Below are 14,183 nucleotides of genomic sequence, written 5' to 3'. Positions count from 1 at the left end.
CTCCTGACCCCTCCCGTCTCAGCCTCCAGTATTTATGCTGCAGTAGTTTATGTGTCGGGGGGCTAGGGTCAGTCTGTTATATCTGGAGTATTTCCTGTCTTATCCGGTGTCCTGTGTGAATTTAAGTATGCTCTCTCTAATTCTCTCTTTCTCTCCTTCTCTCTCTCGGAGGACCTGAGCCCTAGGACCATGCCTCAGGACTACCTGACATGATGACTCCCAGTCCACCTGGCCATGCTGCTGCTCCAGTTTCAACTGTTCTGCCTGCGGCTATGGAACCCTGACCTGTTCACCGGATGTGCTACCTGTCCCAGACCTGCTGTTTTCAACTCTCTAGAGACAGCAGGAGCAGTAGAGGTACTCTCAATGATCGGCTATGAAAAGCCAACTGACATTTACTCTTGAGGTGCTGACTTGTTACACCCTCGACAACTGTGATTATTATTATTTGACCATGCTGGTGTAACAGTGTAGGTTCCGTCCCTCTCTTCACCCCAACCTGGGCTCGAACCAGGGACCCTTGCACACATCAACAACTGACACCCACGAAGCATCGTTACCCATCGCGCCACAAAAGCCGATTGAAACGCTATTAGCGCGCACCACCGCTAACTAACTAGCCATTTCACATCGGTTACACTGGTCATTTATGAACATTTGAACATCTTGGCCATGTTCTGTTATAATCTCCACCCGGCACAGCCAGAAGAGGACTGGCCACCCCTCATAGCCTGGTTCCTCTCTAGGTTTCTTCCTAGCTTTTGGCCTTTCTAGGGAGTTTTTCCTAGCCACCGTGCTTCTACACCTGCATTGGTTGCCGTTTGGGGTTTTAGGTTGGGTTTCTGTACAGCACTTTGAGATATCAGCTGATGTAAGAAGGGCTATATAAATACATTTGATTTGATTTGATTCCAGAGATTTTGGTAAGTCTTTAGCTGACACTCTAGGATTCTTCTTAACATCATTGATCATTCTGCGCTGTGCTCTTGCAGTCATCTTTGTAGGACGGCCACTCCTAGGGAGAGTAGCAGCAGTGCTGAACTTTCTCCAGTGGACTGATGAACATCTCAAAAGATACTTTTGTAACCATTTCCAGCTTTATATAAGTCAACAATTCTTAATCTTAGGTCTTCTGAGATCTCTTTTGTTCAAGGCATGGTTCACATCAGTTTCTTGTGAATAGCAAACTCAAATTTTGTGAGTGTTTTTTATAAGGAAAGGGCAGCTCTAACCAACATCTCCAATCTCGTCTCAGTGATTGGACTCCAGGTTAGCTGACTCCAATTAGCTTCTGGAGAAGTCATTAGCCTAGGGGTTCACATACTTTTTCCAACCTACACTGTGAATGTTTAAATGATGTATTCAATATAGACAAGAAAAATACAATAATTACAATACAATGTTATTAGTTTAGCACGCTGTGTTTGTCTATGGTTGTGACTTAGACGAAGATCAGATCAGATTATATGACCAATTTATGCAGAAATCCAGGTAATTCCAAAGGGTTCACATACTTTGTCTTGCCACTGTACATGGTATACTTTGAAATTACATACTACAGTACTTCTTAGAAAATTCCAGAAAGTACCACTTATACGATAAGTGCCATATGATTTTTCAATGAATCCAGATAGAGTACGTAAATAAAAGCTGTAATATGAAACAGCATTTCCACTTAATACTGAACTTAACCTTTCATGGATATTATCTGAAGGATATACTGTAGATGTGGAAATACCTACAGTTTAAGGTTAATCAGACGGAAATACGAAAGGTACAGAGAACACGTAATCCCTCTTAGTGAGTGCTGAATTGATTCTTAAAATAGAGCCAAGAAAATGTGAGTTCTAAAGAGAGAAAAACAGGGGTTAATCTAAAGATGGTGAAAAATAAGGACAGGAGAGAGAGGGATTCTATTTTTATCAAGACCAAACAGTGCGTATGCTTCCTTCACTAACAGTGTAAAGCCATCTGTGTGTTGATAAGCATAAGGTATGAATCAAGGGACTCTCTCCATATGTTTGCTGCCGTACTGAATGAGCTCAAAGGCATCTTTTTTGACATGTTTGGAAGGATGTGGCTGAGATTGCAGCGGGAAATATTCGGAGAAGTTCAAAGCTTCCGTGTCTTCTGTGTATAGCAGGGGCTGTTTGACTAGTGTCGGAGGGGAATATTTTCATCAGGATGTACACTCACTGAAGGAAGATGAAACATGTACTTTGTATTGACGTCACTCCACTCATATGCACCGAGCTGTTTCTGAAGCTTTCATACTCAGTCATCTCCAAAATGATTGGCACCCTTTATAAAGGTGATGAAAAAAGACTATAAAATAAATACAAATACTGAGCTTTAATAATAAATGATATTATTTTATAATAATACAATTGCTCAGAAAAAATATTTTGTTTAACAAGTGATTAAAAAAAATCTCAAAAAGATAGGTGTCGAAATCATTGGCACCACCTGTTTTCAATACTTTGCGAGGATAATGGCACTGAGCTTTCTTCTTTAATGTTTTATGAGATTGGAGAACACATTGGGAGGGATCTTAGACCATTCCTCCATACAGAATGTTTTCAGATCTTTGATATCCTTCGGTCTGTGCTTATGGACTGCCCTCTTCAATTCAAACCACAGGTTTTCAATGGGGTTCAAGTCACAGCCCCATAACATCAAAGATCCACTACCATATTTTACAATAAGTATGAGGTTATTTTCAGCATACCTCTAGTGTGTGTGGCCAAAGAGCTCCATCTTCGTCTCATCTGACCATAGCACCTGGTTCCAATCCAAGTGTCAATGCCTTTAGCAAACTCCAGGAATTTGCATTTGTTGGTTGCTCTCAATAAAGCAATTTTTATGGTAACCTTTCCATATGGCCTATTGGCATAGAGGTGGCATCTAATTGTAGATTTGGAGACCCCAATATGCGACCAAATCCTGTATTTGTCCAACTGTGACCCTTGGACTTTTCTGCCTCCTGAAACATCTTCCTCACTGTGCGTGGGGACAAGCTACAAATTTCTTCTACCAGGCAAGTTTACCATGGTTCCAATGGTTTTAAACGTCATTGTTGCCCTAATAGTGATTAGTGGTATATTTGCTTTTTCAGTATTTTTTCCCCCCCATTTCCTGATTTATGTTGCGTTGGGCATTGTGTTCCTCTCCAGCAGCCAGCCATCCAGGCTGTGCTGTGTGGATGCATGGTCTTGAGCCCAGACTCAGTCACTCTGAGCTGGGGATTAAGACTGCAGCTAAAGTCCCTCTGTGGAGATAAGTGGTCTAATCGCCACAGCACTAACACCATCTCTGCTCTATCTGGAAGGACTACTGCAGAGCTCTGACCACTAGAGTTTTATAGTTGAAAGGCATGTATTGGTAAATCCTGGAGTCTCTCTCACACAAAGACAAAGTTATTTAATGAATAAAGTATTACATGTTTCTTTTGCCAACCTTGACATGGTATTGATAGATATCTCAGTATTGTACCTATGCAGAGCAGAAAGTAACACTAAAAAAGTCACAACAGTAGAAAAGTTTTCCTTAGGCCCAGAAACTAAGAATCAATAGACAAACTTGATCAAACAGTGAGCGGCGCATCAGGACAAGAACATGGATACAGTATTTCAATCAGCCATCTTTCACAAGCACTCTATATGAGTAACCAGGATCAATACCACCCAGTCATGGCTGTGAATAGCCCTTGAAAGGGCCCCAACGCCGGAGCGTTACTGCACATCTCTGTAATTGCCCGGCACCACTGGAGCAGCTTCCTCAGAGATGAGGGAAAGCGGGTTCCTATGGTAAACAGCTGTTGATAGGGTCCTGGCCTGTTTCCAAAATGGCACCCTATTCCCTGTATAGTGCACTATTTTTTGGAAAAAGCATATATAGTAGTAGTAGTAGTAGTAGTAGTAGTAGTAGTATACAGAGCCTAGCCAAAAGTAGTGCACTATATATAGGGAATAGGGTGCCATTTGAGACACAGCCCTGGTAATAGGGTCCTGGTGGTGAAAGGATCCTGGCTGGCTCTCTTACCGTGGTAGATGGTGCTCCTGTTGCTGCTGAGGTAAGACTCTACCAGGGGAGCCTGCTCCTCACACTGCTTGGTCCTGCGGGCGCGAGACCGCCCGTCCACGTTGGACTGCACCATCAGAGGCTCCTGTCTCTTCTTCTTCTGCTTCTGCTCTAGGAGAGCTCGCTGACACACACACACACACACACACACACACACACACACACACACACACACACACACACACACACACACACACACTCTTCAATGGTGTTCAATTCTTCTGGTATTATTGACACATGCACACACACTCAAATATCTTCTAATATTGTATCATATATAATACATTAACATGGATAGATATTTTCTAACACTAATGGTTTACCTTCACACACACTTTTACAACTAACCTTGTGGGGACACAATTCTGTCCCATTCAAAATACATTTTTCCATTACCCCAACTCCAAAACCTAACCTTAACCCTAAACCTACTCCTAGCTCTTAACCCTAATTATAACCTTAACACTAAATCCCCTAGAAATTGAATTTGACCTTGTTGGGAATAACAAAAATGTCCCCAGATGGTGAAATTGTTGTTTGTTTACTATTCTTGTGGGGACTTCTGGTCCCTACAAGTATAGTTAAACTCATCCACACACACACACAAAGCTGTTTCACATGTACAGTGTATCCTCACTGTAACAAGACAAGACTGTGTCCTTGAGAGAACAAATGTGTCTGTGCGCTCTGGCCCTCCAATCACCTGAGCTACAGTAGATTAAAGATTGATTACTGGACAAACATGTGCACCTGCCCCAGCCTGCAATCATGCCACAGTCCAACATAAATGACATTTCTGCTTGTCTTCATACGATGAGCTACAGAACATCCTATCAAGGACAAGATTTTGAGTTTGACATGAGTTTGACCTCTGCCTGACTGTGTCTGCCTCAATTCGTTCACCTGTAGGTGGGTGATTGCTTTCATTTACATTTTTTTTTACCATTTCCTGAAGAGGAACCAGACTAGTTGACAGACGTGTCTTATAACAGTTCTATTTAAACGTTTACATGCTTTGCAAGAAGAAATGATTTCCCTAATAATCTTGTTTACCTGATGGGATTTTGATAAACACACAAAATCACCAATCAAAATAAACGTTCTACCACAGTGACCATGATATTTTTGGGAAGCCTATTTGATTCTGAGTTCAGACATATAAAGTTTGTATGTGAAAACTATAAGATGCATAATTTCCGAACTCATTATACTCTCACATTCTCATAGAGGGAAGCTTGCGCTGCTGGTGCTGAAACATGCGCAGATCCAATACACCACTGCAGTTGACGTAGCCTACGTCGGCTGACATAGCATCGCAAGCCAATCACAGAATGTGACAACAAAACTGAAGTAAATCGTACAATCTGGACAGGTGGATGTCAGTGGTGGAAAAAGTGGCCAATTGTCATACTTGAGTAAAAATAAAGATAACTTAACAGTAAAAGTAAAAGTCTAAATGTATTTGGTTTTAAATATACTTAAGTATCAAACATAAATGTAATTGCTAAAATACACTTAAGTACCAAAAGTAAAAGTATAAATCATTTAAAATTCCTTATATTAAGCAAACCAGATGGCATGATTTTCTTGTACTTCGAATTTACACCCCAATATTTACACTCCAAACCTCAGACATAACTTACAAACTAAGTATTTGTGTTTAGTGAGTCCGCCAGATCAGAGGCAATAGGGATGACCAGGGATGTTCTCTTGAAGTGCATGAGTGGGACCATTTTCCTGTTCTGCTAAGCATTCAAAATGTAACGAGTACTTTTGGGTGTCAGGGAAAATGTATGGAGTAAAAAGTACATTATTTTCTTTAGGAATGTAGTGGAGTAAAAGTTGTCAAAAATATAAACAGTAAAATACAAATACCTAAAAAAAAAAAACTTAAGTACTTTAAAGTATTTTTACTTAAGTACTTTACACCACTGGTGGATATCAAGATTCTAATTCGGTAAAATCGCACAGTGTGACATGTAATAATCATAAAATACTGACTCCTATGTCCAGTGTGGGAAGGCCTTTAAATCACACAACTGACCAAAGATAAGTCTGAACCTTCAGCTACAGAAGTGACCAGTATATGAACTCTCTAACATGATTCTCACACTGGCACAAATATTCATATAACACCTCTTCTTTTCTCACACAAATCCTTTATCCTTATCTGGTAGCTCAGTAGAATCTGTGTCATTGCACAGATTCATTATCCTACTTTCACACTAAATAATTACTTTCCTTTTCCACATGAGCCAATTTAATTTACGTCATAATCCTAGTTTTGAGCAGTCACAAACTTTTTAACATCCTGTAAAAGCCAGCTCTCCTGAGTTCACAGAGTGTTAGAGCTCCACACCCTCCGAGTTCAAAAACAGAGAAACCAAGAAGAGTTGCTTCAAACCTCCATCTCAGAAACACCTCCTCAGAGCCAGAAAAATAGAATGTCTTCTGCTTCTGTAATTAATGTTTCAGGACCACTGCCCCAATCCGTTTCTTCTCAGCTCTATCCCCCCTCTCTGGCAATGTGGAAATCTACATGAAGTATTACTACAGCTTGGGTATCCCTTCCATCCTGCTGCAGTCAGCAGTCATCTGAGATTATGCAAACTTACAAACAGAGGGAGATCCCAAGGCTGGAAGCTCATCAAATATTGAGAGAATCCCTGATGAAGCAGGAACACCACTAGACTGTACTCTGCTGTACTATTGTCTGCTGTACCAGTACACAGTGCCCTTAAACTAAACCCATGGCTGTGTCCCAGTTGTCCACCCCTTTCCCTAAGTGGGCACTTGCACACTTTCTGTAATGAATCGAAAAGTATTTGAGTGGTGTATCGTTGGCTAGAGGGAGTTTCCATGATAGGAAGTGTGCAAGTGCACACTTTGAAAAAAGGGTGGAAAATTGGGATTGTGTCATATAGCCCATCACTTCAGCCATGACCAGAACACAACGTCTCAGCACACTCTAGCAGTGAGTGTGGAGGAGGAGGAAGCCTGAACTAAGTTAACCAGGAGGAACCATGGAGGAGCTCTATGGCTGTCCAAAACACTACCAGTCACTGTACCGTAAAATAACCAACTAATAAGTTCTCCTCTTCCTACTCTGCCTCCTCTCTCTCCGCTAACAAGATGTTGTCCTTCTCTCATGCACAATGCCTGACAATGCGTGTACAGCCAAGAGGTTACCAAGAAATTCACAATTTGAAAAGCATGTGAGGTGAATAACCAACATCGCATGTGCCACCTTTTGGACCTAAAACAAAATCGTTACAGCATCAGGACTGGTTATGCAACTTGCTACAGTAACTCCTGACATTTCGATGAACAGACTTTACAGGATTGAAGCTGGATGTGGATTCTGCTTAAGGAATACTGTTGCTTGGGTAACTGTCTCAGTAATGCAGTATGAATATCCATACCCACTTTGATATTCAAACAATGGCTTGTTCAGCAGGGACACCACACTAGGTGAAGAAAAGGGTCAATCTTTCTTTTGCACAGAACATCTTGACAATTTCTTTTTTATGTTATTTTTCTTTTGTGGAAAAGCAGTACATTTAATATTATGTTCTTTAACAAACAATTCCTTTAAAACAGATCTACTCTGAGAATAAAATGCAAAAGTGTTATGGTTACAGACATTCTTTTACATTTTTTTGTCATTTAGCAGACGCTCTTATCCAGGCCTACCACTTACAGTAGATGGACGGTTGGTTTGAGCTTTCCTTCAGTCTTCAGTGTTTGCCAAATTGATGCAATCACAGGCTCCTTAAGTACTATAGCAAGAACACACGATGGAGGTCATACTGTACATGTCATGCTGAACAACCTTGCAATGTATTTCCACATAACTCATTGGGAGCGATGAAATAACAGAGCCCCATTCATTTTCAATGGAGGGAAGTGAACGAGGGGAACGTTGGGCAATACGAGCATGGGCGAGGAAGCATGAACAGGGCGGGACCAAAGTTGGGGCAAGCTGAACTTTATGATAATACTCGGCGATATCGCGACGCTATGGACCAATCAAAGCTCACTATAGCTTCCAGCCCCTACGGGATTGGCTGTTGATACCTAGCACTACCTAGCCTGCTTGCTAGCACCCACATGAGGGAGAAGCTACAGTGGATATACAAATTATTGTGTTAGGTGGAAATCCCCTCTTAGCCTCAGATCCTTCTGTCTTCATATGCAAAGCAGCTGAGCAATAATGGTAATTCTGTCCTCAGCTATTGAGTGACCAAGCCATGGGAGTTTCATGGATAATGGACTCACAGTAAAGACAACCACATAACCAAAACCTCAAATTCAAGGCTCAAAACAATGCAACCAAAATCTATTTGACCAGTATGTCCCATTACTGTAACATGACAAATGGTTTTGCACGAGGGACCTGGTCAATTCTGCAGAAAATCGACAGAGATACACAGACAAACAGAACAGTCTGCAGCACACCAGACCCCTGGTCCAGACTATAATACTGTCTCATCTCCTCTGTCACTAAAATCACACTGTGTGAACCCAACAGGAACTCCCTGAGCGAATACTAGCAGGCCACTGCAGCGCTACAGTGATCAGGATGGTTCTTACGAAGCTACAAATACCTGGCCGGTCTTCAGTCAGCTGTTCATTCCACCCCCAAAAATATGACACCTTTTTTTGGACGGTTTTAAAAGGTTATTTTATTTTCATGATGGTCTTCATCCATAACTGCACGGTTTTACATTAGTTATGTCAGCCCTAAGCACAATACAAATCAAATCAAACTTTGTCACATGCGCCGAATACAACAAGTGTAGACTTTACCGTGAAATGCTTACTTACAAGCCCTTAAATCAACAGTGCAATTCAAGAAGAGTTAAGAAAATATTTACCAAGTAGACTAAAATAAAAAGTAATAATAAAAAAGTAACACAATAAGAATAACGAGGCTATATACAGGGGGCACTGGTACCGAGTCAGTGCACAGGGGTACATGTTAGTTGAGGTAAGTTGTGCATGTAGGTGGGGGTGAAGTGACTATGCATAGATAATAAGCAGCGAGTAGCGTGAGGGGTCAATGTAAATTGTCCAGTGGCAATTTTACTAATTGTTCAGCAGTCTTATGGCTTGGGGGTAGAAGTTGTTGAGGAGCCTCTTGGTCCTAGACTTGGCGCCCTGTACCACTTGCCGTGCAGTAGCAAAGAAAACAGTCTATAACTTGGGTGACTGGAGTCTCTGACAATTTTATGGGCATTCCTCTGACACCGCCTATTATATAGGTCCTGGATGGCAGGAAGCTTGGCCCCAGTGATGTACTGGGCCGTTCACACTACCCTCTGGAGTGCCTTACGGTCAGATGCCGAGCAGTTGCCATACCAGGCGGTGATGCAACCGGTCAGGATGCTCTCAATGGTGCATGCCAAATCGTTTCAGTCTTCTGAGGGGGAAAAGGTTTTGTCTTTCCCTCTTCACGACTGTCTTGGTATGTTTGGACCATGATAGTTTGTTGGTGATGTGGACACGAAGGAACTTGAAACTCTCGACCCGCTCCACTACAGCCCCGTTGATGTTAATGGGGGCCTGTTCGGCCCGCTTTTTCCTGTAGTCCACGATCAGCTCCTTAGTCTTGCTCACATTGAGGGAGAGGTTGTTGTCCTGGCACCACACTGCCAGGTCTCTGACCTCCCTATATGCCGTCCTATAGGCCTACCACTGTTGTGTCATCAGCAAACTTAATGATTGTGTTGGAGTCGTGTTTGGCCATGCAGTCGTGGGTGAACAGGGAGTACAGGAGGGGATTAAGTACACACCCCTGAGGGGCCCCAGTGTTAAGGATCAGCGTGGCAGATGTGTTGTTGCCTACTCTTACCACCTGGGGGCGGCCCGTCAAGAAGTCCAGGATCCAGTTGCAGAAGGGAGGTGTTAAGTTTCAGGGTCCTTAGCTTATTGAAGAGCTTTGTGGGCACTATGGTGTTGAACTCTGAGCTGTAGTCAATGAACAGCATTCTCACATAGGTGTTCCTTTTGACCAGGTGAGAAAGGGCAGTGTGGAGTGCAATAGAGATTGCATCCTCTGTGGATCTGTTGGGGCGGTATGCAAATTGGAGTGGGTCTAGGGTGTCCGGGAGGATGCTGTTGATGTGAGCCATGATCAGCCTTTCAAAGCACTTCATGGCTACCGACGTGAGTGCCACGGGGCGGTAATCATTTAGGTAGGTTACCTTCGCTTCCTTGGGCACGTGGTCTGCTTGAAACATGTAGGTATTACAGACTTGGTCAGGGAGAGGTTGAAAATGTCAGCGAAGACACTTGCCAGTTGGTCCGCGCATACTTTGAAGACACATCCTGGTAATCCGTCTGGCCCAGCGGCTTTGAAAATGTTGACCTGTTTAAAGTTTTGTTCACATCGACTACCGATAGCGTTATCACACAGTCATCTAGAGCTGGTGCTCTCGTGCATGCTTCAGTGTTGCTTGCCTCGAAGCGAGCATAAAAAGGCATTTAGCTCATCTGGTAGGCTCACATCACTAGGCGGCTCGCGTCTGGGTTTCCCTTTGTAGTCCGTAATAGTTTTCAAGCCCTGCCACATCCGACGAGCGTCAGAGCCGGTGTAGTAGGATTCAATCTTAATCCTGTATTGACGCGTTTGCTTGATTGATTGTTCGTCTGAGGGAATAGCGGGATTTCTCATAAGCGTCCGGATTAGTCTCCCGCTCCTTGAATGTGGAAGCTCTAGCCTTTCGCTCGAAACGGATGTTGCCTGTAATCCATGGCTTCTGGTTGGGATATGTACGTACAGTCACTGTGGGTATGACATCGTCGATGCACTTATTGATGAAGCCGATGACTGAGGTGGTGTACTCCTCAATGCCATTGGATGAATCCCGGAACATATTCCAGTCTGTGCTAGCAAAACAGTCCTGTAGTGTAGCATCCGCGTAATCTGACCACTTCCGTATTGAGCGAGTCACTGGTTCTTCCTGCTTTAGTTTTAGCTTGTAAGCAGGAATCAGGAGGATAGAATTATGGTCAGATTTGCCAAATGGAGGGCGGGGGAGAGCTTTGTATGCATCCCTGTGTGTGGAGTAAAGGTGGTCTAGGATTTTTTTCTTCTCTGGTTGCACATGTGACATGCTGGTAAAAAATGGTGTAAAATTGATTTAAGTATGCGTGCATTAAAGTTGCCGGCCACTAAGAGCGCCGCTTCTGGGTGAGCATTTTCTTCTTTGCTTATGGCCTTATAGAGTTGGTTGAGAACGGTCTTAGTGCCAGCTTCGATCTGTGGTGGTTAATAGACAGCTAGGAATAATATAGATGAGAACTCTCTTGTTAGATAGTGTGGTCTACAGCTTATCATAAGGTAACCTACCTCAGGCGAGCAATACCTCGAGACTTTTTTAATATTAGACATTATGCACCAGCTGTTACTGACAAATAAACACACCCGGATGGCAGTGGGAGTTTACTCGCTCGCCTACGGATCTTCAAAAGGATGCCGATCTGCGGCCCCTTTTCCTGCATCTTTTCTTCACGCAAAAGGCGAGGATCTGGGCCTGTTCCAGTGAAAGCAGGATATCCTTCTCGTCGGACTCGTTAAAGGAAAACGTTTTTTCCAGTCCGCGGTGAGTAATCGCTGTTCTGATGTCCAGAAGTTATTTTCGGTCATAAGAGACGGTAGCAGCAACATTATGTACACAATAAGTTAAAAAAATAATTGACACAAAATGCAAAAAAACAAACAAAACAGCACAATTGGTTGGGAGAATGTAAAATGTCAGCCATGTTCTTTGACGCCATCTTCACTCTATACGGTATGAAAGTGATGCGTAGTTTCCAGGAAGTTGTTTTAACTTTTTGAATGGTGTTAAAATGGGTAAAAGTGTAGCACAATGGTCTTCAGCGCAAAAACGTCATAAAAGACATCTTGCATAAGTAAATTAATCCACAAACAGAAATATAATTTGATATACAGTGAGCTCCAAAAGTATTGGTACAGTGACAATTGTGTTGTTGTTCTGGCTCTGTACTCCAGCACAATGACTATGAGGTTAAAGTGCAGACTGTTAGCTTTAATTTGAGGGTATTTGCATCCATATCGGATGAACCGTTTAGAAATTACATAACTTTTTGTACATAGTCCCCCCATTTTAGGTGACCAAAAGTATTGAGACCTGAATGAATCGTGAATAATGATGAGTGAGAAAGTTAGACGCACAATTTGTGCATCTGTTTTTCATGATTCATTCAGGATTAGCCGCAATCATGGTAGCATCCACATTAATGTAGAGGTGTTTAGAAACATAGTCTATTCTTATTTACAATAAAAGTGACTCCAAAATGACACAATACATTATTTACCATTCATTTCTATTGGGCACAAAATAATCTGAAACAAAACCAAAACAAACAGCAAATGCATCCAAAAAATGTGTAGCATCACAATTTTGATGTAGTCATTGTAGGCTATGAAAATGGGACAAAATACTTAATGTTTTACTACTTTAATGCACATATGTGAATTTGTCCCAATAATGTACAAAATGTGCTGTAATTTCTAAACGGTTCACACGAGATGGATGAAAATACCCTCAAATTCATGCTGACCGTCTGCAGTTTAACCTCATAGTCATTGTATCATTTCAAATCCAAAGTGCTGGAGTACAAAGCAACAAAGAATGTGTCATTGTCACTCTATATCTGTGTAAGGCTTAAAGTGGTCCTATGGACAGATACTCCAATCTCCGCTGTGGAGCTTTGCAGCTCCTTCAGGGTTATTTTTGGTCTCTTTGTTTCCTCTATGATTAATGCCCTCCTTGCCTGGTCCGTGAGTTTTGGTGGGTGGTCCTCTCTTGGCAGGTTTGTTGTGGTGCCATATTCTTTCCATTTTTTAATAATGGATTTATTGGTGCTCCGTGGGATGTTCAAAGTTTCTGATATTTTTTTATAACCCAATCCTGATCTGTACTTCTCCACAACTTTGTCCCTGACCTGTTTGGAGAGCTCCTTGGTCTTCATGGTGCCGCTTGCTTGGCGGTGCCACTTGCTTAATGGTGTTACAGACTCTGGGGCCTTTCAGAACAGGTATATATATACACTGAGATCCTGTGACACTTAAATAAAGTCCACCTGTGTGCAATCTAACTAATTATGTGACTTCTGAAGGTAATTGGTTGCACTAGATCTTATTTAGGGGCTTCATAGCAAAGGGGGGGAATACATATGCACGCACCACTTTTCCGTTTTGTATTTTTTAGAATTCTTTGAAACAAATTACTTTTTTCATTTCACTTCACCAATTTGGACTATTTTGTGCATGTCCATTACATGAAATCCAAATAAAAAGGCACTGTAAATGCTTGAAGGTCTCTCTGTTGATTTGGTTTATGTTAAGGTAGTACCATAAACCATAATCCTCTGTCTATTCCTTTAATCCACTACGATTAGCCTCAAATCATAATTTGAACAATAATCTCCTGCAATTTGTTCCTACATTTCAGGAAATGCAATAAATGTAATGTGTAGGGAGAGGTTGCTGATGTAACCCAGGGAGAGATTGCTGATGTAACCCAGTATCTTGATGGAATTACACAAGGCCGATGAAAATATGCTAATTGATGAGTCTCTTGAGAGTGTCAGCCATTTTCTACGCTGGTCAGGTCTGAGACAACACTTTGCTAAACATCTTTATCATGTATCATGGACAGCACAGAAGTGGCAAAGGCTGATCGGCATGGTTACACTTCTGATAGCGCATTATTACACATTATAAACTGGGTGGTTTGAGCCCTGAATGCTAATTGGCTGATGGCCGTACTATACCACACCCTATACCACGGGTATGACAAAAAAATACTTTTTACTGTTCTAATTATGTTGGTAACCAGTTTTTTTAATTTTCAATTTTTATTTCACCTTTATTTAATCAGGTCAGCCAGTTAAGAACAAGTTCTCATTTACAACAGCGACCTGGCCAAGAAAAAGCAAAGCAGTGTGACAAAAACAACACACAGAGTTACACATGGGATAAACAAACATACAGTCAATAACACAAAAGAAAATCTGTATACAGTATGTGCAAATGAAGTAAGGAGGTAAGGCAATAAATAGGCCATAGTGGC

General features: G+C 41.9%; 1 protein-coding gene across 4 annotated transcripts in view; it reads right to left on the bottom strand.

The window, feature by feature from the left end:
• The window catches only part of LOC115203242 (tubby protein), a 103,235-nt gene that overhangs the window by 21,833 nt on the left and 67,219 nt on the right, over window positions 1-14,183 (bottom strand). For 3 of the 4 annotated variants that reach the window (XM_029767756.1, XM_029767759.1, XM_029767757.1), the window contains exon 3: window positions 4,042-4,204. In XM_029767756.1, the coding sequence (XP_029623616.1) occupies window positions 4,042-4,204 (163 nt within the window). The remainder of the gene's footprint in view (window positions 1-4,041; window positions 4,205-14,183) is intronic. The other variant, XM_029767758.1, reaches the window with a different exon arrangement.

This window comes from Salmo trutta, chromosome 12, assembly GCF_901001165.1.
Source record: "Salmo trutta chromosome 12, fSalTru1.1, whole genome shotgun sequence".
Lineage (NCBI taxonomy): Eukaryota > Metazoa > Chordata > Actinopteri > Salmoniformes > Salmonidae > Salmo > Salmo trutta.
This window is presented reverse-complemented; position numbering and strand designations above follow the sequence as displayed.